At 42.7% G+C, this 26,086-nt stretch overlaps 1 protein-coding gene across 6 annotated transcripts in view; it reads left to right on the forward strand.

The window, feature by feature from the left end:
* Positions 1-26,086, forward strand: part of srcin1b (SRC kinase signaling inhibitor 1b) — an 89,758-nt gene that overhangs the window by 925 nt on the left and 62,747 nt on the right. For 4 of the 6 annotated variants that reach the window (XM_072373648.1, XM_072373647.1, XM_072373650.1 and 1 more), the window contains exon 2: positions 19,958-19,984. In XM_072373648.1, the coding sequence (XP_072229749.1) occupies positions 19,958-19,984 (27 nt within the window). Of the gene's footprint in view, positions 1-8,287; positions 8,651-19,957; positions 19,985-26,086 lie in introns of those variants that run through there. The other 2 variants (XM_072373651.1, XM_072373652.1) reach the window with 2 other exon arrangements.

Consider the following 26,086-nt stretch of genomic DNA (forward strand, 5'->3'; position numbering starts at 1 on the left):
AGACAGATAATTCTACACAGGCACTCTACTGGGACGACTTCATCCACACGCCCCCCTGCAGCACAGCTCATTCACTCCGGTAAGAACGTCCATCTTACTCAAAGTCGTCGTCCACGTCGTCAAAATCTGATAAATATCCTGCCATGTTGCACAAAACTATCAGCAGCAAACTCTGTGTGAAGTTAGCCGACTGTCACAGAGCACGGAGTGAATAAACTGTGCTGCAGGGGGGCGTGTGGATGAAGTGGTCCCAGTAGAGTGCCTGTGTAGAAATCCCTCCGTTAGCTCTCCTATAGCTGCAAGTAGCCACATAACAGCAGCTATGAGCTAACAGAGCTATAGCACACGTTCATTCATTCATTCTTCTTAAAGTATTGGTGAAATAAAGACAGATAATGCCTTATTTAGAGGCTGCATCCTCTAAGCCCCGTTCACTCCGTTATATGGATCTCGAGGAATCTAAATATCTTCAGAAGGACGCCGACTTTCACCAAACTGTTCTCGGTGAGTAGATGAATGTATTTCATGCCAGAAATAAGGTCCAGGTTCAAAAATCCCAGAGTTCCCCTTTAAGTTGCTAACTTTATCCACCCAGATATCCGCCCTGAGTCACAGGAACCTCGTATAACGCCTCATAATTTGTGCTAATATCCCACAGAAATGACAACGTGCAGTGAAACGTGCACAAAATGTCTCCGTTCATACCGTGACCAGAGACTGTTTAACTCCTTTCTAACCGATTCCCAAAGAAAAGAGAAGAAAACGTGTTTTAGCTTCGTCACAAACAGGAAGCTGAGGTCACAGTTATTCCTGTTGTGTGAATATACTCGGATCAGCCAGAACATTATGACCACCCACCTGATACGGAGCAGCTCCTCCTGACCTCTCACCAGCGAATTAAAATCATGACCAAGTGGAAGTTTTGAGATTTAATGCTAAATTTACAATTTAAAAATTTATAACGACTAATAACAACTGAATTAGTGTTTATACAGATAATTTTATCTGTACTTTGACATGAAGTGACTCACGCTGGATGATTTTTTTTAATAAGTCGACACATTTCAGCTTATTATGCTCCCAGTTTTCCTGAATTTGCTTCCCGAAAAGGCCACAAAATGCTGTTTGCTCTGAATCTCTGAAGGAATGTGGATCTGCATCAAGCCACAGAGTGCTGCCTCGGGGAGCTTTGAGCTCTTTCTGTTTCCACGTCTACATTTTGTTCCTGAGATAATGGATCGGTGGACCCGCAAACCCCCACGAAAGCATAATGTGGCGAGAAGCCTCCGGGGCTCCGGAAGCGCACAAACGGGCATCTTTATGGCCTACTCGCTGGGTCGTTGGTGGCCACTTTTTGACTGTTTCTTGTCTGAGAAAAGGGCTTCAGAGACGTTACAGGCAGGTGAGACAGAAGTGATTCACATCGTTTCTCTGTGGCTGAAAGAAAAGGTTCAACATCTCGGAGAAGAAGTTTATGTCCCCGTCGTTCCTGAGCCTCAGAGGCAGCTCAGCACTGCAGAGAAACTCTCCAGTTGTAGGTGAATTTGTGTCGTTGATGCAAGACGTTTTTGCTCTTCTTCTGATTCCTTGAACTGTGTTTATGGCTTAATTAAAGTTAAAGCTGCATTCGAGGTTTTTCTCAATCAGTCACAGCGGCAGACATTTTGTTGTCGGGGTTCCTGCCACTGAAATAGTTCTCAGCACATCTGAGAATATTTCTATCATTTGGATGCATTTAAAGATCAACTTTTCCTCTAAAAAAGTTATTCTCAGAGGATACGATCAACACAAAACAGCACAACCTATGAGGAAGCTGGCTCAGAGTTGTCCGACTCATAAAATGATTCTATTGCTATTTATATGATTTATGTTTACTGACCAGACAGTTTTATGGGAAAATGAGCTCAGACAGTCAAACTATTTCACCAGCTACACAGTGTGATGAGAAGGTGGGAGGAAGCCTCCCCCCCCATCACAAAAACCTTTATAAAACCACATAAACTCCACAGTTTTTCTAACATTCCCTCCTGTTTATTCTATGAGAAAATAGGGATTAAACGCTGTAAAAACCTTTGACATTAAAGTTGTCCACTGTTCGCAGTGCATAGGAGCGAAAAACCCATTTGCTGTAACTCATGTTCCTATTTATGGGACGTCTGGGCTTCTCTGCCCCCGGAGAAGCGGCAGATGATGGATGAATGGATCGAGAAGTCGTTCTGATTATGTTGGTAAATGTGGTTTATCAAAGATAAATCCAACTTTCATGCAAGTTCACATGAAATTCCATCATCTGAGCTTCAGATACTGTCACCCAAGCATTTCTGGACCAGTTTTCATGATGTGAGCAGTTAAGATAACTTTCTGAAGCTGTTTAACCATCGTGGAACAACCTGCCGAGCGCTACCAGAACCTTAAAGCCCAGCTCTTCAGAGAGCATCTCCCGTCCTGTACTTCCTCCACAGCTGCACTGTCACCTCTGGCAGAGCCTGACTCGTGGCTTCCTTCGGCGTAGCTCATTGTTAGCTTTGACATTAGCTGTTATGTTATATCCCCATTTGTCTGCTAACGTCTCAAACTGAGCCAGATGAACAAGACAAAAGTCTTTGAACTGTAGCTGAAGCTTCTCGTCTGTCAGATTCTGTATCAATATTTCAGCTGCTCCCATCCACCACCTGTTGGTTTTAACACAACGCTCCATGCTAGCTTGTTAGCTGTACAAGGCTAAGCCGTAACTGTGTGGAGGCATGATGCAAACAGCATGTTTTCCTTGAGTTGTGCCGTTACTTCAGTGCGACTAAACCCTCCCAGTGTAAAATATTTTCTGCTGCTTCCATACACCACCGTGCACTTGACATGCTAATTGCCCTGGTTTCTGTTTCTGTATTTATCAGAAGCTTTTATCCAAAGCGACTTACAAATGAAGATATAACAGCTATATAAAAAGCTAACAATAAGCTACATAGAAGGAACCCAGGAGTCCGACTCTGTCAGAGGGGACAGAGTAGAGATAGGGTGCAGGCATAGAAGGAAGTGCAGAAAGATAAAGGTCAGAGATAGAGGGGGTAGGGAAGTACAAGGTAAGTGCTGGGATAGGAGATGCTCTCTGAAGAGCTGGGTTTTCAGGAGCTTCTTGAAGATAGACAGGGACGCCCCTGTTCTGGTAGCGCTCGGTAGGTCATTCCACCAACGTGGGACGACACATGAACAGAGTTTGGATTGTCTTAGGCGTGGTGTAGGAGCTGCTAGACGACAATCCTGGGACCAACGGAGGGACCCAGTTGGGACAGAAGCCTTTGCAGGAGCATTCAAGTAGATGGAGCCGTTCCATTAAGCACTTTGTAGCTAACATCAGGGACTTGAATCTGATGCGGGCGGCTAAGGGCAGCCAGAGGAGCTCAATGAACAGAGGGGGGGCGTGTTCTTTTAGGCTGATCCAAGACCAGACGCACCGCCGCGTTGTGGACCATCTGCAGAGGTTTCATTTCCAGTTTGGAGAACTTTTTCCATCCAAAGGTGATGCTTTGGGGGTACCCTGTGCATTCAAAAGCCGTCTCCTGATCAGGCGTCGGTATGTGGACGTGACGGTGGTCAGAACGGGACTTCAGGGGGTTTTTCCAAATGAGGCAGCACTGCCATGAGCAGTTCATTGATGGGGAAGGGGAAAGTGCCCAAATTTAGACAATTCAACCTCGTGAACAAGTCTCCCAACCCTCTGATGCAACCTATGCATGTAGGAATGTGTAATGCTCAACAGATACTGTTCAAATTTAATTAGAAACCTTTATAGATTCAGGGTAAAGTTGTTGTTTTGTGTTAAAAACCGTTCCATTAAGCACTTTGTAGGCTAACATCAAGCCCTGGTGATATAACATGTTGTTATTATTTCATGCTGCACTTCGTGTCTGCAGTTCAGAGTCCTTTAAGGAACTTTAAGGGGAAAAGTGACTGAACAGCGTCTCTTTAACAGGCTGACAAAGCCATCAACGTTACATACCTAATGTGTGAAAAGGGCTTTAGATTCTAAAGGCACAGCCCCAAACATTAGTGCTCTTTGCACATATGACAACAGTTACTAATTACTCTAGTAATGGCTTAAATTCACTCGTTTATAAAGTATTTATAACGTAATTTTTTCGTAATGAAACTTTTCTCGTGAAACACTTGATTTCAGTGCAGCTGGAGGTGTTTACATCTGAGGAATGTTAAAGAAGAAATAAAGAAATCGAATTTCCCCTCATAAGAGACGTTTCTCAGTGAAAGGAACAACTTCAGCTCGTGTTAAAGCGTTTTTATTGCTGTTATTCTGACAAATGTTCAGTGGAAGTTGGTGGAAAACGTAACCGTGAAATCCCCAATCAACATCTGAGTTCACCCTCCTCTCCGACATGATGGTGGAAAATCCCCGGCTGCTAAAGTGGTAACGTTGCAACGCTCAAGCAGCAGCAAATAATTCCATGAAGCGTTTGTTTCGGTATCATTGAGCCTCAAAGGGAGACGCTCAGGGTAGAGCTGAGAGTACGACCAGAAAATATGTAATTTAATCAGATTTTAGGTTTCATTTGGTCCACATGGACCTGAAACTGTGTCTCATATGAATTATCTGCAGAGTCGATCCGTTTTATATATAAAAAATCATTCATAGAGGAACTCTGAACCTCAGAATGAAGTATGTGGGATGATTTAAGGTGCTTTTCCTGCCCTGATTTGGCCTACTTTGTGTTTCTGGGCAGACCAAATCCAGGCCAAATCTCTGGAATGAGGCAATTTGAGTTAGGGCCAGTCCAATAAATGTAATGAGAACACATAATCCTAAAGATTCAGCTTGTGAGGTTATTGTTGTGGGCAGGCATGACGTCCTTTCTCAGTCCTGATTGCAGGGGAGCTGAAGAAGCCTCGTCGTCTGTCACGTTTAGCAAGTTATGCAACAATCTTTTTGATTCAGTTCACCAGATAACGTTGCCAGTGACGGCTTGTGGTGACATTGAATGGGTCGACTAATGTATTATAAAAGCCAAGTAGTTGTATTTCAACATAAAAGGTCACAACAGCACGGGCCTTTTCAACAAAACACTATTTAGAAGAATGCACTGATGGAAAATATACCATCTACCATTTCTCTGTAAATACAAATACTTTCACACCATGAAAGGTTTTAAAAAAAGGTCAACCCAGACTTATAGCCTGTTGCAATTTGCTTTGGAACACAATAATCCAAACATCAGCACAAAACTAAAATAGTAACTCCAGAAAAACACTCCAGAAAGACGTTAAGAGAGCCTTAAAATAAATACTCCACTAAATGTATCATCTGTGACAGGAATGGTGGTGGGGGGGGGGTCTACCTTATTTGAAGAGAAGCTTCAAGAGGCCGTTAGCTGTTAGCCGTTAGCTGTTAGCCGTTAGCCTTTCTAACGTTAGCCTTTCTAACGTTAGCCGTTAGCCTTTCTAACGTTAGCCGTTAGCCTTTCTCTCAATCCAAGTTACACAAAAGCTACGATTCTGGCGCTTTTCTTTCTGTGTAATTTGGATTTCCTTTGGATGATGTGCCCCTACTTTTTTCACCTGAGGACATTGAAGAAAACTGATTCTAAAGTAAATAATCCACTTCGGTAACGCCAATGCCTGCCATTGTCAAAGTTTCGCCCAACACACGCAATCAAGTGGAGTCGTCTGTGATTGGCCCAAATCTGCTGGTTTTGGGCTGTACAGATTTAGCCCAAATGGAGGGGGCGGGACTTGCAACCTGTCACTCAAATGTTGAAGAAAGTCAAGTGTAACTGAGCTGCTTCGCTTGGGCTGTAGATAATTAGCCCGTTTTCACTGATTTCATGGGTTTCAGTTCAGATTTTGCTCCGCCTCTGATCAAAAATGAAAAAACAATTTGTTTAAAGTTTTTATTGAATTATTTATATATTATATTCTAATTTTTTAGAATTGAGGGTTGAGCCCTCTTAGCCCAATTATACCAGCCGTCCCTGAACTACATGTAAAGTGACCAGGGCGCTGAATCACATGATTGTTTCTGCAACAAACTGATGACTCGACTTTGTGATTTCTCTCACTTTTAAAGAGTTTGTTACATCCTGTAAGTGAACAATTCAGCGCCTTATAAATATCTGTGAAATTGTGTGCAGTCGTCAGCTTTTAGGCCAGGAATAAACTTATTTTTTATCACACATTGACACGAGCAGCTGGCTCTGTTGCGGGTGCGATTGTTCACATATTTGCTCGTGTACTACGCTTCTTTCTGAAGGATTCCTTCAGCGGGAAAACCTGATGACTCAAACCAGAGAAACACGCCATCTGCACAGTTTCTGCAACATTTTTCTCCAAGTATATCATGTACAGCGTAAAGAGACGGGTGATTGTGGCCTTGTCTTCCCACCATATGACCCAAACTTGGCCCCTCGCTGACCCTGCATATTACAGCATAGTGTTCATTTTGAAGAACCTTCACAAACGCAGGATATATGAAACCATCTCTGTAATTAAAAGCAAATACATTCCTTTTTCTAACAGTTGTTCACTCTCCTCTCTGATGTGGCTCTTTGCAGTCTTGCTCTCTGACACACGAGTTCGGTATTTATCTTCTCTTGTTACTTTGAGGGCAGTTAGATGTGCAGAAAAGTCCCCACCTGACCATTTAATCCAGCAAATTGGTGCAAGTCTCCCATTGAAATATGACTGCGGTGATTAATATGTTTTAAACAGCTGTGTAGCCTTGAGAAAATCTCTTATCAGTGGGGCTAATTGAGGGAAAAAGCTTCAATTTGCTGCAGAGCATAAAGATTGGACTCTGAGGCAATGGAGAAAGGTTGTTCTCTGGGTCCATATTTAACTTGTTCCAGGTGTGTCAGGATGTAAAGAGCGGTGGATGAAGCGCTGCACCTGTTCCTACGAGCCTGTGGGGGCAGCGTTTCATATCGGGTTGTTTCCTGTGGGTCCCGCCCAGGTTCAGCGACATTACAGACCCAAAAAGATTAATTTGGCTGTAATTGTGATCGGGGTTCAGGGAGCAGTTTGACACATGGATTGAATTGAGAACCTTTATTCGACAGAGAGGACTTTACGCACCTTTCAATCATCGGTGCAAGTTCTTGTGAGCACATATCGGGCTGTTTGAAGTCACCGTTTTAAAGTTCCTCATTTAATGAACTTTTCATTTCTAAAGTACGTCACTCGTTAAAGGGGAACTCTGGCATTTTTAAACCTAGACCTTATTTCTCATAGCTGCTGTGTTGTTGTTATTTCTGGCTATCGGGGGGCTTATAGAGGGCTTTTTCTACTGGGACCACTTCATCCACACGCCCCCCTGCAGCACAGTTTATTTACTCCGTGCTCTGTGACAGTCGGCTAACTTCACAGAGTTTGCTGCTGATAGTTTTGTGCAACATGGCAGGATATTTATCAGATTTTGACGACGTGAACGACGACTTTGAGTAAGATGGACGCTGTTACCAGAGTGAATGAGTTGTGCTGCAGGGGGGCGTCAATGACATCATTCCAATAGATGAGTGTGTAGAAAGCCCTCTATAAGCCCCCCAATAGCTGCCAATAACAACAATACAGCAGCTATGAGCTAACAGCAGCTATAGCACACGTTCATTCATTCATTCTTCTTAAAGTATTGGTGAAATAAAGACAGATAATGCCTTATTTAGAGGCTGCATCCTCTAAGCCCCGTTCACTCTGTTATATGGATCTGGAGGAATCTAAATATCTTCTGAAGGACGCCGACTTTCACCAAACTGTTCTTGGTGAGTAGATGAACGTATTTCATGCCAGAAATAAGGTCTAGGTTTAAAAATACCGGAGTTCCCCTTTAAGTTCACTCATTGAGTTTGTCCTGTTAGGCCGATGAAGCCAGCCACCGGTTGGCTGACCTCACCAGAGGGGCGGGGTTGAGCACTTGCTAAGACTTCCTGCCAAAAACAGACGGTTAACAACGGGCTGAGCTCAAACTAAAAGGGTGTTTGGACCAATGTCTGTCCCATACATCTCAATAAGACCCCATAAGATTGTGTGACATTATTATAAAAGGGCATAAATCTGCCCTTTCTATTCCTTCTCCAGCTTCTGTCCATCACGTCTCGGTCTGCTCCCTCTTCCCACCCATCCAGCACCTCCTTCCTCTCCTCCCACTCTCCATGCACACCATCCATCTCCTGATGGGGGGAAAAAAAAAAAAAAAGGTGGACTGAGGTGGAGAAACAGGTGGAGTCTGCTGTCGTCAAGGCAACCCATCGTTTCCCATATAAGGCAGCCGAGTGATATCATATGGCTGGCGATGCTTGGGCTTTGGAAGGAGGCACACGCTGTACTGGGTGTGTGGAAACAGCAGCGGGGGAGAGAAGGAGCGACAGGGAGAGACAGCAGAGGAAGGAGGGAGGTTTTTTTATCGTTTCTGTCAGGGATGAAGGAGAGAGAGTGACAGACCGGAGGAGAGCGAGGGCACAGGAGAAGGAGGAGGGGCAGGAAGACGTACTAACTGCCTCTTAGGCGCTACTACGGGTACCAGCGAGGGGCGACTCCGGCAGATCCTCTGGGCGCGGGAAATCCACAGAGCCGCAGTGGAAAAAAAATGGACAGGGGGGAGGAGGAAGAGGCAGGCGAGTGGAGCTTGAGGATGCGCCGTCATTAAGTAGAAACGGTAACTCTAACCCCATCGTTGCATCCTCAGCTGTGACGTTCGGCGGTGCTCTGTGGTGCCGCTGTGTTGATGCACGAGATGATGTGATGACCCGCCGTCCGTCAGCAGACCCGATGACCACGCTTACTGTGTTAAACGTGTGTTTTAAGGCAGGGTGTGTGTGCGTCCACACGGGCAGGTGAGGGTCAGGTGTGTCAGAGCTGCCGCAGTGACGTGTGTTCATGTGTGAGAGAGAGTGCACGTGTGTTGGGTGTGTTTGGGCTGATTATTTTGGGATGAGGGCTACTTGGCATGCAGGTCAGGCGTGCATGTCTCTGTCTTCCTCCCCCCCCCCTCATCTCTTGGAGTCCTGTCTCTGTGAGCCTCAGGATTTCAGCTCAAATGATGGAGAAATATCGCAGGCTGTAATCACTGAGTCACTGTGCATCGGGGGCCGGTTTGACGAGATGGGTTTATGTTGCCTGTTCGTGCTTTAAATTATCTACGGAGTGACTTGGCAGCTGATTTTGTCATTCCAATTTAAAGCAAGCGAATGGGTGATTACACAGTTAACAGCTCCGTGTCACCACTGAGGCATATTAGAACACAATGATGGGTGCTTGACTTCACAATAATCAGCTCTTTGTTTCTGTGGCAGTAATTCTGACAAGAACCTGGGAGAGGTGCGATAATATTAATGCCTGTTTCCCAGTTGTCGTCTTGTAATTGTGAAGCTACAGAGTGGAACTGCCTCAATGCTGAGAGCCAGAAGCCAGCAGAAGGTGACTGAGATTTCTGTTTATTGAGAAATAATTTCTTCTTCTTAAGTCGGAGTGAATTAGTTTTATAGGATGATTCAGAAGCATTTCCAGTGCATCATAAAACTGGACCTGACCAGCAGTGTTAACTCTTATTTAATCCTGTGCAAAAAGCAGCATGGAATAATTAGAAAAAGCATAGATAGATGCCCTGTTAAAGGTTCAATCTGGCGTGTTTTTAAGGCATATTCAGAGGTTACCATTTACTAACAAAGCATTCAAACTCGGCCTCTCTTCGTAGCAGCCGTGTTCCTAAACAGAAGAATCCCAGAACAAAACGCAAACTAAACATAATTTAGGGATTTTTTTCTTTTTTTTAGTGTAGCTTTGAAACGAACACATCTCTGCACGCACTCTGAGGGAAGGTGCCGCATCATCTGATTTTATGTGAAAGCTGCTTGCTTTGCTGTAGCTGTGATTGTAAGCGCTACATGTCGCTAAGAGTACTCAAAATTGTGACTCTGAGGGTCAAGTGTGACACTCGGGTTGTATATTTGGACCTTTTTAATGACAGAGAAGTAAAGGGACTCGATTGGTTGTCGTCGTCATTTGGCTTCATTAGCAACTTAACAATTAGCATTAGCTTCATCAACCCCTCAAAGCTTAGAGTCACAGTTTCTGAGGGGCATTTTTCAAACAACACAGAGGGGTATTAAGATTATAAATGTGTTTTTGAAGGCTTATGTGATTTTTTACGTTGGGAAAACTCACGTAAGAGTTGCTGCTGTAGTGAGGAAGGCTTGAGGACACCTCAGCAGACTTCTTCTGTGAACCCAGATGCTGGGCAGATGCCAGCATGGGCTCACAGGTAATTCATCTTTCCAATCTTCTAAGGACCCGTTTGCTTTTTCGGGCAGGAGAACCACTTCAAAGTCTGATGGTTGGCGTCTGTTGGACTGTGGTTAGATTTTGTTTGAAGCTCCTTTTAAAGCGGTTTGAGTGGTCAGCTCGAATAGAAAAGTGCTATAGAAGTTCAGTCTGTTTCTGGGACACAATCTGACACATTTATGGCCCAAAACAACGCCCATTTCTGGGGAATTATAGTATTGTAACACATTTAAAAGATATTGTCATAATATACTATTTCAAACATAGGGAAATGATTCTTATTTACCCATCATTGAATCTGGCAGAGGATTTTGCTTTTGTTTGTACCCTTTTTTCTCAGTTTAGCAACCTAAAGTCTGTTAATTACGGCCTTGTATAAGTCTGTTTCATCACATTCTGACATCAGATTTTATTGGTTCTTAAACCTTCTTCTATGTAATGCTGAAAAATGAGCTCTGAATTAATTCAATAATCACTTTTAAACACAGCTCGCGTTACAAACTGCATTCACTAATGCTGATTTGATGAACCGACTCTGAAGCTCTGTTTTTATGCCTCACTACACACTGCAGTAGTTGTTTTCTTCATAAAACCTGTGGTCCTGTTGGTCCTGGTAATCCTGTACCTGTCCAAACAAAGTGTCATACTGGTTCTTAACTGAAGGAGATCTGAACCCGTCTGTGAAACATCAATTTATTTTTGTTTAAAGATCCAAGACTTGACCTGAGATGATATTAAACCGTGTTATTGAGGAGCAGAATAAGACCGGGTGGCATCAGTTTAGGTATGAGGGCTCCATACTGGTTTCCAGGCTTGGACGGAGGCCTGGATACCACGCAGAGCTCAAGAATCTGGGTCACTGTAGCCCACAGGCCTGTCGAGGTCTTTGTTTCCCAGAGCTGGTTTGCTCTGCTCTGCTTCCTTCACTGATTCCATATTTATCAAAATGTCAGATGAGTTTTCAGAAGTTGAAACTTGGATTCCAGAAGAGAAAAATACCGTGGATCCAAGCAGATCCCAGAACAGCTGCTCAGACATTAGATTTCACCTTCGCTTTAGCTTGATTATTCGGGGAATTGTTTTTTCCAAAACTCTCACTGCATTTGTGGTTAAGTTATGTTGTGATGTTATTTTAATGAATATACTTAATATGTGTGTGATGGAGTCCAAGTTAAAATGCCAGAGTAGAAGCAATGACAGTTCTTCGTACCTTTTAAACTGCTTTTTATCTCTGAACTTTGGATGTTCCTCCAAAAGACATGAATATTTGATGCAATACAGGAATTTTAGGGAGTTCTTTGACCGCATTACCAAGATTAGTTTTGCACATTGTTTCAAATGGCTTGTTGCGTCAGCCGTATGTGGTTTTGCAGACATCTGTGTTAAAGACCCAAGATTTCAGAGTGAGAAGGTTGCTAAAAAATGTGCAGCACAATCCTCTGTGGGTGTGTTTGGAAGTACTCAAAGCTAATTGAACTGGGGAACATGTATGAGTGGCGTTTGCTTTTCAGAGAGTTTTGTTTTGGATGCCACACAAGTGTTATGTCGGCTGTTGTAAATTATACTTCATTAATTATCCATTGCAGTAAAAGTAGTTGGAAACTGCTTCCTCCCTCAACTCCTCCGACTAAAACAAAAGAGAGATATGAGTCTCAGCTCTGCTGCAAAATTTGTTCAAACCCAAACAAGCTATTACAGAGCTTCTGAAATAAATCTGCATGCAGAAACGTGTTATTAATCACGCAGCTTAACGTGAATAGTTAAAACAATCACCAGGTAAATAAGATTATGTCTCAAAATGAAAAGAAAATGAGCCGTGTGTCTGCTCTCAGAGGCTGGGGGCGAATCTGCTCAAGAGCTTGTTTTAACTAAAATGATCTGCTTAGATGTGAAATCACAAACAAACACAGCAGATGTTAAATATTTAAATCACCTTCCAGCTCAGGTCTAAGTTACCAACATTTTTGAATTGTGCCGCTTATGTTTTTATGGCGGGTTTGTCCTGTGAGGTTTCAGCCAGCGAGATACAGCAGTGCAGCACGAGCACGCCAGCGGGGGGGGTGGGGGAGACTCAGTCCGGCTGTCGCAGTGGAACAATACAAGTTTAAAACTTACAAGTAGAAAAAGGTGCAGGTGTTGCTGCTTATTCCCAATCCCATATCACCCTGCCACTGAACAAAATCAATCAAAACATAAAGGATGCATTTCCTTAATGAATGCAGAACAGTTAGCTAGCTAGTTGCTAGTCTGAGGCTAATGCACCGTGGTAGCTCTACTGGTGTTGTTCCAGTTTTGTGGGAAGGGGAGACTCAGTCCAGCTGTTGTTGTGGAACAATACAAGTTTAAAACTTACAAGTAGAAAAAGGTGCAGGTGTTGCTCCTTATTCCCAATCCCATATCACCCTGCCTCTGCACAAAATCCATCAAAACAGAAAGGATGCTTTTCCTTAATGAATGCAGAACAGTTAGCTAGCTAGTTGCTAGTCTGAGGCTAATGCACCGTAGTAGCTCTACTGATGTTGTTCCAGTTTTGTGGGTGGGGGGAGACTCAGTCCGGCTGTCGCTGTGGTACAATACAAGTTTAAAACTTAGAAGTAGAAAAAGGTGCAGGTGTTGCTGCTTATTCCCAATCCCATATCACTCTGCCTCTGAACAAAATCAATCAAAACAGAAAGGATGCTTTTCCTTAATGAATGCAGAACAGTTAGCTCGCTAGTTGCTAGTCTGAGGCTAATGCACCGTAATAGCTCTACTGATGTTGTTCCAGTTTTGTGGGAGGGGGAGACTCAGTTCGGCTGTCGCTGTGGTACAATACAAGTTTAAAACTTAGAAGTAGAAAAAGGTGCAGGTGTTGCTGCTTATTCCCAATCCCATTTCACCCTGCATCTGAACAAAATCAATCAAAACAGAAAGGATGCTTTTCCTTAATGAATGCAGAACAGTTAGCTAGCTAGTTGCTAGTCTGAGGCTAATGCACCGTAGTAGCTCTACTGATGTTGTTCCAGTTTTGTGGGAGGGGGAGACTCAGTCCGGCTGTTGTTGTGGAACAATACAAGTTTAAAACTTAGAAGTAGAAAAAGGTGCAGGTGTTGCTGCTTATTCCCAATCCCATTTCACCCTGCCTCTGCACAAAATCTATCAAAACAGAAAGGATGCATTTCCTTAATGAATGCAGAACAGTTAGCTAGCTAGTTGCTAGTCTGAGGCTAATGCATCGTGGTAGCTCTACTGATGTTGTTCCAGTTTTGTGGGTGGGGGAGACTCAGTCCGGCTGTTGTTGTGGAACAATACAAGTTTAAAACTTACAAGTAGAAAAAGGTGCAGGTGTTGCTGCTTATTCCCAATCCCATTTCACCCTGCATCTGTACAAAATCAATAAAAACAGAAAGGATGCTTTTCCTTAATGAATGCAGAACAGTTAGCTAGCTAGTTGCTAGTCTGAGGCTAATGCATCGTGGTAGCTCTGTTGGTGTTGTTCCAGTGTTAATGAAAGACTGTTTTAACAGTCAGACTCCACAGTCCAGTAAAACAGTTCTCGTATTGTTGGTTAGTGCCATCTCAACTTCACACAAAGGCCTCAATTCATTCTCTGGTACACACATCTGAGACAAGTGATAATATACTGCAGTCACTGAGTCTTAGTCAATGGAACCTTGTGTGTTGTAGTAGCTGCTGATAATTCAACTTTAATAGTACTATCTGTCATTTACTGCATATTATATGCAGTGGAGACAGGCATGAGAAGTACAGTGTTGTTGTTGACTGCTTTCAATGCACATGCCTGTCTCCAAAAGTAAATGTGTTCAAACTTTGAGGTGCCAGCATCGGTTTTAGTGAAAATAAAAGAAGCCATCTTTGTTTGTCCACTGAGAAGAGATGGACAAGTATTTAGTTTTAGCAGTGGTGGAGTACCCCGAGCTTTATAACCTCCATGTTAACATTTATAGTGACATAAAAAAGGAATGTGGTGAGGAGGTGATCACAGCAAAGCGCAAACAAGTCTTCAAAACAGCAGCAATCGAGTGAGACATAGAGACTAAAATGTAAAATGGAGGTTTTTTCACATTGGTTGTGTCATCTGATAATGTTGTGTTCAGATCGGTTCTTTAAATAATGTGCTTGTCTTTGCTTGTACGAAAACCATATTTTAGCAGCTATATTACAGATTATGTGGTGTACTGTGTGGTTTGAAAATGGTTCCCATGAGGCACATTTGGACCAAGCCTTTTTAAGGGTAATGTGGAGTTGTGACGCTGAAGTAGGAGAAAAAAAGATGAAATTATAAGCCACAATTGGCCATGGTTTCTGTGATGAAGAACTTCAAATGTCTGTAAGAACTCCTTTCCAAAAACAAGGGGTTACCTTCCTCACTTTACGATAGAGAGGCAGGAATGTCTTCTTTTCTGAAAGCCTACTCATTATTCCCCAAACGTGACCATTTGATGGACACATTTTGATAAGATTTCTATTATAGCGCATCTGGAACGTCTGTTAACGTCATTTTTTCCAAGTCAAGTCTTTGTGATCGAGTCCAAGTCGAGGCTCAAGTCTTTGAGGACCAATAACAAGTCAAGTCTCAAGTCACTGAAGAAGTTGTAACCTATATTACGTTTTAAATAAACTTTTGTGAAGCTAAACATGGATGAGAACTAGTCAACCTGGTGTCCCTGAAACTGTAAAAGCAGATAAATCAGCAACGCCGTGTTGTGAACAATGAAGCTATAATCTGCACATAGTTTACAACACTGTTTACTTTACTTACTTTGATTAGTTTGCTAGCGTTACCTGTTGAAATGCGCTAAGTTTCCCTTTCACATTACAGAGAGCCTGACCTGTCCTTTTTCAGGTTATCCTGATGCCACAGACTTTGCAAGTGGCCGTTCGTTTGTTTGCTGTCTGCGTGAACGCTTTATAACCAAATGGGACAACATATGGCGCAGTTTCAGGTGAGCTTGATGTTGCCGTGGTTACAGTAGCTTTGATATCAACGGCTGCACGCATACGTGAGGCTGTGCTGCGCTCGGCCTGCTATCAGCCTGGTCATACGTCAGAATGAATTGAATAAAGATCAGTCCCAAACCTTGAGTCCAAGTCAAGTCTCAAGTCTTTTGAGGGCAAGTCTGAAGTCAAGTCTCGAGTCTTAAGTGCGACTCCCCATCTCTGGGTGGGCTTCAGTTGTTTAATTACTTTTTTTGTAGCCATTTGCTACGTCTTGTGATGGAAAAATTGTTGAGATATTTTTGAGATGTATCAAAAATTATGAAAGTTATTTAAAACATGGTTTCCTTGGTGGAAAAATCTAAACTAAATATCGAATATAAAAACGGCAAAGCTGCATTGTATGAATTACACAAGGTCAAACCGAGTAGAAGTGATTCGGTTATACTGTTCATTCATGAAATACTGACTGGAAGATTTAATTAGTGACCCACATACCACTTATAACTGAACTTGTATCTGTAAATGCAACTTAAAGTTATTAGATTATATTTACCTTTATTGTTACACAATGGGGAAATTCCCATTGTTACAGCAGCAAGAAAGAGCCTTGCTGCTGGAGAAAGATGGTATCAACAATAGCAGCAGTTGCACAGTGGAATAGTGGTTGTTGCACATTAATTTCTGCACATTTTATCTTATTTCACAGTATCTGAGTGATTGTTAAGCAGTCTGACAGCAGCAGGAAGGGAAGGACCTGCGATAAGGACCTTCACACACTTGGGGTGAAGGAGTCTGTTGCTGAAGGAGCTGCTTGGTGCACTGATGGTGTCCTGCATGGGGTCAAGGGGGCAACCCAAGACCGAGCTGGCCTTCCTGATCAGTTTGAGTCTCTTCCTGTCAGCGGTTGAGATGCTGCTGCTCCAGCAGACCACTCCAGAGTAAATGGCTGATGCCACAACGGTGTCAAAGAAGGTCTTCAGGAGTGTTTCCTTAGCAGATGGAGTCTGCTTTGACCTTTCTTATAAAGTGGTGTTATGAGTCCAGTTACATACAAGTATGTGTACGAACCATGGAAGTGTATCCTCTGCTCGCCAGTGAACTCTGTCAGAACTGTGGTCCGGCACTGATTCCCTGTAAATCCCACAGATGTTTAATGGGACTTTGGTTAGAGCAGTGAAGCTGTTCCACAGTCAGAAGTTCTATCTCTGTTTCCGTCTTTGTGCACAGAGGCATGGTCTCAGTGAAACAGGGCAGGTCTATAAAAAATTGACGGACCAAGACGACATAATTGACATCGGAGAAGCTTTCCTGCATCGTTCCCTCCCCAATCAACTCTACTCCTCAAGGTTTAGAGTGACTGGAATGTTTTTTTTGCTAAATTAATTCATTAATTAATTAAAAACGCTGAGAATTCAGCAAATTCGCTGTTTTAGATGATAAATAAATCAAATAACCAACAATGTGCAGGAAAATCTGTAAATTTCTATACATTTCTATGTACTTGTTGACTATTAAAAGCCCTTGGGAGTATCAGGGCAATGTGGGGTTCAGTGTCTTGGCTACTTCAACCGGGGAGGCTGGAGATCAAGCCATCGACCTTCAGACTGGATCGATTTTCATGGATGAGAATAGTATAGAAGGATCAGGCAGTGTGGGTTGGTGTGAAAATCTATACACATCAGAGGCTTTTAAGGTGAGAAGCAGTCTCTTGAAGTTAATATGTTCTTTCACCTGAGGACCAGAAAGCTGCTCGAGAACAGCGGTAATATGTTCTGAAAGAGGGGAAGCTGATTGCCGGAGCAATTCAAGATTATAGAGGAACTTGAGAAAGATGAGAGACAGCAGAGTTGTGTTAATCAATGCAAACTGTAATCAGGGTAAGTGCGAGAATGGGGGTGCTGCTGGATGCGAGTGTGATGGTGATGATGATTACTAAGTGAAAGTATGCAGACTGAGAGATTATTTATGGGCTTGAAATGATAATATGCTGTGAAGGATCACACCCAGAAAGCCTGGTGGGAGACGGACTGCAACTGAGGGAAAACTTTGGTCTATCCCCCTAGATTTGGTACCAGTGTGGAGAAGCCCTGCTCTGTCCCGAGATGAGTTTAAGATTAAGTTCACAGATGTCAAGAGTAAAACATTTAAACTGAATTAGGGGATAAGTTAATAAGTAGTGGGCCTGAAACCTAACCCTGAGGTACACCGCCGACACTCGAACATAAAGGCAAAGTCAGTAACTGGAGAAAATGGTCAGAATCTACAGGCCTTTAAATTAGTTTTCATTTCATATTTGGTGTTTCTTCCAAGGCTGAGATTCAAGAAGCTTTATTTAATAGTTACAATACAAAGTGGGAAAGTAATGACATAAAAAATAAAATAAAGCTAACATAAAATAACATAAGTCACAGAATACAACACAATTAACAAAATTACCATTCATAGTACATACAATACAATGAATACAATTAAATAAATGATATACAAACAAGTGATTTGGATAAAGTGACATTTTGGCCTCAGGAGAAGTTTCCACTGACCCTCTGAGGTCGAAGCGTTAAACAGTGATGGCCACAGTCAGAAAGGACTTCCTCTGGCATATATATATATATATATATATATATTTCTGTCTGACACAGCGGTAGAATGAGTCTGAAGGTGCTTCTGTGCGAGGTTAGCACCTGGTGGAGAGGCTGAGTGTCCAGGATAGGATGCAGTTTACCCAGCATCCTCCTCTCAGACACCAACAAAGAGTCCAGCTGGACCGCCAGCACAGAGCCAGCCTTCCTGCTGCTCCAGCACATCAAACCAAAGCAGACTGGCTACCACCGACTGGGAGAACATCCTCAGCAGGATGATAATATGTTGAATGACCAGAGCCTCCTCAGGAAATAGAGCCGGCTGTTTATTTATTAAGTTTTCAGAAAACATAGAATGCAATTTACCGTATTTTTCGCACTTGATATATGGATTAATTCTGGTTGTGCTTTCTGACCTAGAACCGGTTTTATGTGGTACACGATGCTCAAAAATCAGTCAAAATGTTTTAGCTCGGCCTCGGTGAGCTACGAAGCTGCACTGCTCGATGGATTGAGCATTATGGGCCACCGTAGTCACGAGCCTGGCGGAGTAATACGATCTGTGCTTCAACACTAAGGTGTTGGCATCCATTCAGTCATTTTAGCAGCTGAAATGTTGCCACAGAAAAGGTGGAGAGCATCCGCCTGTGGGGCTCAGCTCTGCCGCTCGTAGAGTTTATTCAACTTTTAGTCATCTCCCGTGCTTTCTAGAAATAACAAATTTCACGAGTCACACTTTGTCTTCAACAGGTTTTCTCTTAAGTTATTCATTTTCTCCTTTTATAAAACAAATGACAGATAACGTGACACGATAAGTCATGGAAAAACACATCCATGTGTGCTGAAAACTGATAAAACACAGAGAGACGGAGCAGTTAAAGGTGTCAACCCTGGCTTCAGTGTGCAGGTTTGTCACATGATGCTGTGCAATGGGATTTAAGGATGCTGGAAGTGAGCATTACGGGCCACCGTAGTCAGGAGCCTCGCGGAGTAATACGATCTGTGCTTCAACATCAAGGTGTGTGCATCCATCCATTCATTTTCTATACCTGCTGCCCCAAAAATGGCTCCTGTTAGGAGACGAAGCGGATTTCAAACTCAATGCTATCAGTAAAACAAGTGAGTTGAATAAAGTTTGACTTTTCTGAGTTTTATTTCGCTTTATAGCCCGAAAAATGGTGTATATAGTGCCTCAGCAGACAGAGTTCACCCTGGGCAGGTTGATGCACCATCATGGGGCCCAGCTAATAAACAGAGTCATTATCAGAGAGTTTTGGCAAATGAGTTCAGCATTTTTGGCTCTCTCCACGAACAATTGTTTGTAGGAAGGTTAGAAACACCGAAAATGTGTTTTGTGCATCATTGCTGTAGCCAGGCGTAATTGGCTTGTTGATTTGTGAGGCAGGGAGCAACTGAAAGGAGGCATAAAGGATAAAGTAACAGGAGACCTTCTGACAGAGTGATGAACGGCACCCAGAGGAAGGGGCATTGTGGTTCAGAGAGGTTGGATCACAGTTTGCTCAGCGGCGTGTTGGTGGCGCTGGGATGCATGTGGAAGATAACCGCCTGGATCATACTCGGCTCTGCAGGTGCAAACGGGCCCCTGCAGAGCCACAGGTGTCGTCATAGCAACGCGTTTAACGGCCACAGCTTCGCTTCGCTTTAATCCTGCCGCTGGGTCAACAGCCAACTCGGCATCTGCGGAGACCGAGGGGCTCGTTGCAGGAGCTGCTTTGGCCCACGTTATTAGTGTGTCTGTGAACTCACCGTAAACATTTGATTAATTGCTGAGAAGCAATTACAAGCAATTAAAGTCCTATTATGATGGCAGTGAAGGACAACACAAGCTAATCTGGCTATCATCACAGTAATTAGTACATGATTTTCTCACCAGGCCTTTTGTTTTTGGTGTTGCTTACGGCCTGAAAACGGTGCGTTTCTGAACTTTTAGTCACATGTTGGGGTATCACTCGCACTTCGCCACATGGGAACTCGGTGACGAGGCATTTTCTCCCTGAGCTCTGGTTCTAACCAGCCCTGTGTTTTGCTCTCCTTTGTATTGTGGTTTTCTGCAGCTTGATACATGAGGACAAAGTCTCACACTCGATCCTGTTTCTCCCCTCCCTCCCTGCCCTCTCCTTTTTGTTTTTCTTCCCTCTTAGCAACAACCAAACTACTGGAGCTTCAAGGTCAGTGCCAATGTTGTGTTTGTGCTTGAGCATAAATCTGTGCCCCTGTGTGGATTTGTCTCTAATAGGATAAGTCCATTGTGTCTTTGCATGCTTGCTTGCCTTTTCTGCATTGCATTCAGTGTTGGTCACATGTTGGCACCCACTTTTATGTTAACTCTTAGCTCTTGCATCGCATGCTGTGACATTTCTATCTGAGCTTGTGAAAGAATTCTCGATTAGAAACGATTGATTTGAAGCAGGCAGGAAAAATTAGCCGTAAGTGCTTTGTTTGACGTTGGCTTTGAAAGCTTTTTGTCTGAGTGGAGCTGCTTATAACCGAGTGCCACCATCTCCTTGTACGGTGCGGTTTTTACAGTTATTGAACACAAAATGTCTGTTTCTTGAAGGCAGAGGCGCTGTGTGATTTGCATTGTGTGGTCCAGGTCTGCCTGGAAGGTTTCGCTGCACCGTGCACATCTTTCTGGTGACGCTCATGTTGACCCGAAGCCAGTCACAGGTTCGTAGGCGGGAGGATAAAGGATGTCATTTTCCTGTTGCTGCACCTGGATAGCAGCTGAAATGTTGCCATGGAAAAGGTGGAGAGCATCCGCCTGTCCCGTGCTTTCTAGGAATAACAAATGTCACGCTTTTTTAGTCTTTAACAGGTTTTCTCTTAAGTTATTAATTTTCTGCTTTTACAAAACAGAAGACAGGAGACGATAAGTCATGGAAAAACACATCCATGTGTGTTGAAAACTGATAAAACACAGAGAGACGGAGCAGTTAAAGGTGTCAACCCTGGCTTCAGTGTGCAGGTTTGTCACATGATGCTGTGCAATGGGAGTTAAGGATGCTGGAAGTGAGCAATCCCTGTTAAACCCATTAACCTTTCCTCAGTTTTATTAGATTTCAGATGCAGTTTAGATTTGGTTTAGAACAGTGTTGAATGGGTTGAATCTTTAAGCTCTAAGCAGAGTTTAAACATTCAACCCATTCAACACTGTACATGAAATCGGGATATAAATACTGAGAAATAATGATTCCATATATACAGTACATGGAGATGACAGGCATAAGACTGAAGCTAACTTTTGTTAGTTTACATTTAGTTGAAAAAAAAAAATTATGAATATAAATAAGAAAAAAGATAAATAAATAAATAAATAATAAATAAATGTTTGGGACTATATCAGTATTGAATCAATTGGCTTAGAATGGCTATGTATGTATAGATATGTATTGAATAGTAATATAAAGAATAGAATTTTAGTGTTGATCACTTAAGGACCTGATCCATCCATTTGAATCAGGAGCAGGGAAACATGCAGGGGGGGGGGGTGCCTCGAGGACCAGGGTTGGGAAACACTGGCTTAGAGGACTGATATTTGCAGGTTTCCATCTGATTGCAGTTGTGAGTCATGCTTTCTTTTTCCCAAAAGATAAACTCACCTCTGGGTCTGCTCCTCTGAGGTCAAAGGTTAAGGGTAGATTAGGCAAATCAGGTCTCCTGAAGTGAGTGTCACCATGAGTCAACTTAAAACATCCATGTTACACACTTTTCAGGGATTTGGGGTGTTTCTATTTGTGTCTCGGCACAGAATCGCTGTCAAAAGATTAGAGATGAACATTTCTTTGCTGCGATTTCACTGTTTTCTCATCCTGAAGCTGCTCTCTCTCCTCAAGGCGAGGCGAGTTTATTTATACGGCACAATTCAACGACAAGGTGATTCAAAGTGCTCCACAGAGACATTAAAACGGAATAAATAAAAAGCAGGATTTAAAATTTAAGCAAAAGAAAGAAACTAGAAAATTTCTGAAGAGATTTTGATGGGTGCCAAGCTGCTGCCCCTCCACACAGAGACATATGAGTTAATGTGCTGAGAGTTGAAGGTCAACCATTATATGACCATAATCCAGTCTGAAATATGAGATTCTGGCTTGTTCTGGTGAAATCTGCCTGCTTTAGACACATAAGGCCCGGTTCATCTCTTCAGAATAATGGAAACATATGAGTCAGCGGCTGGCATGAACCTTAAAATATATATATGAAAGATAAAATCAGGAGTTAAAATATGATTCCGTTTTGAAACTCCAGCTTATTCAAATGCAGCTGAAAATAGATTCTTCAGCCTGGACTTAAATACTGAGAGTTTCAGCTGATCTGAGGCTTTCTGGGAGTTTGTTCCAGACATCCTGATTGATGTCTTCCCAACTTTTTGGGCCTAAATGTTTGAATTTGTCTGAAATATAAGAGAGAAGTCTCAAACTGGAACTTATTGGACGGCTTTACTCCATGTTCAAAGTGCCTGTTTGTGTAGGCAAGGCAAGTTTATTTGTATAGCATAGAGACATTAAATAAAAAGCATGATTTAAGATCTAAACAAAGAAAGAAAGAAATAAGAACAATTGATAAAATCAGAGCAATAAAGACAAGATTGAAAAATTGAAAAATAAAATTATATGAAAGATAAGATAGAATAAACTCTAATAAAAATGATAAAAACGTTAAATCAGGAGTTAAAACATGATTCCGTTTTGAAACTCAAGCTTATTCAAATGCAGCTGAAAATAGATGTTTCTTCAACCTGGACTTAAATATGTAAAATATTAAAAATGTAAAATTCTCATTCAGGCCATTGGACAGTGACCCTGAAACGGTTTGATGACTTACTAAGAGACGTGTTCGGCTAAGTATTTTCTACCTGTTAGACATTGGCATGACTCAGCCCAGTTATTATTCACCTCGACATCCTGGTCACACGGCTGACTTTAAGCGTTTTTCAGGGGGAAAAGCTCTTCCTCTTCCATGCTTTACCTCCTGTGGGACCGGGACGCCTCCTCCTGCAACTAAAGGACCGAAAACCAAGCAACAAAAGCGGTGAAACTGACGGTATTTAGGAAACGTCACGATTAACCTTTCATGAAGTTTAATATCGCAATTAATCGTGAAAACGCGTAATCGTGACCCTGAGACTCGCATAAGGAGACATTAAAGACGAACTGTAGCTTCTAAGCTTCTCTGTGGGAGATCATCGTACAGGCAAGGCGAGTTTATTTAGAACAATTCAACGAGAAGGTGATTCAAAGTGCTTCACAGAGACATTAAAACAAGAAATAAAAAGCATGATTTAAAATTTAAACAAAAGAAAGAAATAAGAACAATAGATAAAATCAGAAAAAAATATATATATGAAAGATAAAATCAGGAGTTAAAATATGATTCCGTTTTTAAACAGATTCAGCTGATCTGAGGCTTTCTGGGAGTTTGTTCCAGACATGTGGAGCATAGAAGCTGAATGCAGCTTCTCCAGGTCTGGTTCTGACTCTGGGAACTGATAAAGAACTGGATCCAGATGACCTGAGGGGTCTGGGAGGTTCATAGTGGGTCAGGAGGTCACTGATGCATTTTGGACCATTCAGAGCTTTATAGACCAGCATCAGAACTTTAAAGTCTATCCTCTGATGGACCAGCATCAGAACCTTAAAGTCTATCCTCTGATGGACCGGCAGCCGGTGGAAAGACCTCACAGCTGGACTGATGTGCTCCACTTCTTTGGTCTCAGTGAGGACTCGAGCAGCTGAGTTCTGGATGAGCTGCAGGTGTCTAACTGACTTTTTAAAGATGCTTTTAGAATAATCAAACCGACTAAAGATGAATGCATGGACCAGTTCTTCCAGGTCCTGCTGAGACATCAGAGCTTTTAACCTTGATATATTCTTAAGGTTGATAGAAGGCTGACTTTGTTATTGCCTTAGAAGAAGAAATGTGAGGAAGTTCTTGTCTCCATCCACTTAAAATCAGTTTTAGGTGTTTTTATTTGTGCTTCAGAGCAAAACCACTGCGAAACAAAGACGGTTTGTTGCTCTGATTCAACTCTTTTGGCTGCGACTTCTCATTTTTCTCCCTGTGGGGACAGTTCCTGGGGTCCATTGTGGATGTTAAACCGGAGGCAGAAGGTGGAAAAGAAAAGGAATATTGGACTTTCCACTGGAAAGATTAAAGATGGTCTTAAAGTATTAACACCCCCCCCCCCATATCTCCTTTTATAGCCACAGGTTCCTCCAGCTGAAATGCAGCTCAGGTTATGCTTGTATTTTCTCTTTAAGCACTCAGAAAACATGTGTCTGGGTTACCATGGCTACGAGCATAGAGTGAATGATTGGGCAGGAAAGTTAGGCAAAGGAAACGCTCCCCGCAGGCTAACTTTTGTACAAACATTCGCACAGTTTCTGAACATACGATGGGAGCATTGTGTTTTCTGATGGTTATCATTCATTTTTACGCAGTAATCTGCTCTTATTTAACTGCTGGTGCTAGAAATAACTGGTTGGGTGTTAATGGCTGTGCAGGATTTCTAATAAGGCTTAAGAAAAAGAACGTTTTTGGAGATTGTTTTGAGTTTATGGCACAAAATTGGCTGATAAACTGCTTCAGGCTTCCAGAAACATTAATCTGGTGTGAATAAAGCAGGCTGCCAGCCCTCCTCCAGCAGCTCTGATGATGTCTTTGTTTGACTTTCTGTGGAATCTCCAAATAAAACAGTTTCCCTGTTCTCTAATTCCCTGATGAGTTTCTCACTTTTAATGTGGCCTGTCGTGCTTTTAAAGTGCACGTATGTGGCCTGTCGTGCTTTTAAAGTGCACGTATGTGGCCTGTCGTGCTTTTAAAGTGCACGTATGTGGCCTGTCGTGCTTTTAAAGTGCACGTATGTGGCCTGTCGTGCTTTTAAAGTGCACGTATGTGGCCTGTCGTGCTTTTAAAGTGCACGTATGTGGCCTGTCGTGCTTTTAAAGTGCACGTATGTGGCCTGTCGTGCTTTTAAAGTGCACGTATGTGGCCTGTCGTGCTTTTAAAGTGCACGTATGTGGCCTGTCGTGCTTTTAAAGTGCACGTATGTGGCCTGTCGTGCTTTTAAAGTGCACGTATGTGGCCTGTCGTGCTTTTAAAGTGCACGTATGTGGCCTGTCGTGCTTTTAAAGTGCACGTATGTGGCCTGTCGTGCTTTTAAAGTGCACGTATGTGGCCTGTCGTGCTTTTAAAGTGCACGTATGTGGCCTGTCGTGCTTTTAAAGTGCACGTATGTGGCCTGTCGTGCTTTTAAAGTGCACGTATGTGGCCTGTCGTGCTTTTAAAGTGCACGTACGCACACTTCTGCCTCTGTGTGGGTCATGAAACAACAACACAGGAAAGTTTTATGGTGTTCTTTGGCATCTCATAGATGGGATTTTGCACAGCTAAATTCAATTCAACTTTATTTATAAAGCGCCAGATTACAACAATCGGCATCTCAAGGCACTTAAGTAATAAAGTCCAATTCAAGCCAATTGGAATTCAATTCATTGTAATTATAATCCAGTTAATTCATATAGAGCCAATTCAAAAATAATATCCGAGCTAAGGAAACCAACAGATTGGACCGAAACTTGTCTTCAGTCCAATCTCCCGTCCTGAGCCTGAGGGACTGTGGAAAGGAACGACTCCCTTTAACAGGAAGAAACCTCTGGCAGAACCAGAACCAGGAAGAAACCTCTGGCAGAACCAGGAAGAAACCTCTGGCAGAACCAGTTCTTATTGGGGGAGGATCAGCATCACGACCTTTTCAGGCCCTTCTTATCAGCATCATCCCTCTAGCTGCCGGCATGGCTCTATTCCAGCCACGTGATTGGTTCAGCCCGACACTCCTCTCGCTGTCATTGGCTATTCGTATTCTCTGTTAAAAGATGGACGAATGTAATCAAAGTTTCATATCGCTTTCCTTTTCATAACTTTTCCTCGATAGCTATCGTTTTATGGCCCGGTCCCAGCTGTTGGATATTTCCTCACTTATCCTGTGAAATACCACAGTTCATACTTCATGTATGACACTGCTGATTCTCTCAGGTTGTGTCCAAGTTTCATGAACTCCAGTTTGACTGTTTGAGTGCAGGACGCTTGCTTTGATATTCGGTGTGTCCTGATAACAGATATTTACAGGTTGTTACTCATTTATAACACTTGAGGTCTACAAATATTCACATTTAATACAACAAGATAACTCAAAGTTCAATGGATTTCCACAAAAATATTCACAGGATGATGGAGACGACAAATAGGATTAGTTGGTTGACGCCAGCTTATTA

Source organism: Leuresthes tenuis, unplaced genomic scaffold (genome assembly GCF_036924035.1).
Source record: "Leuresthes tenuis unplaced genomic scaffold, fLeuTen1.0.hap1 SCAF_20, whole genome shotgun sequence".
NCBI lineage: Eukaryota > Metazoa > Chordata > Actinopteri > Atheriniformes > Atherinopsidae > Leuresthes > Leuresthes tenuis.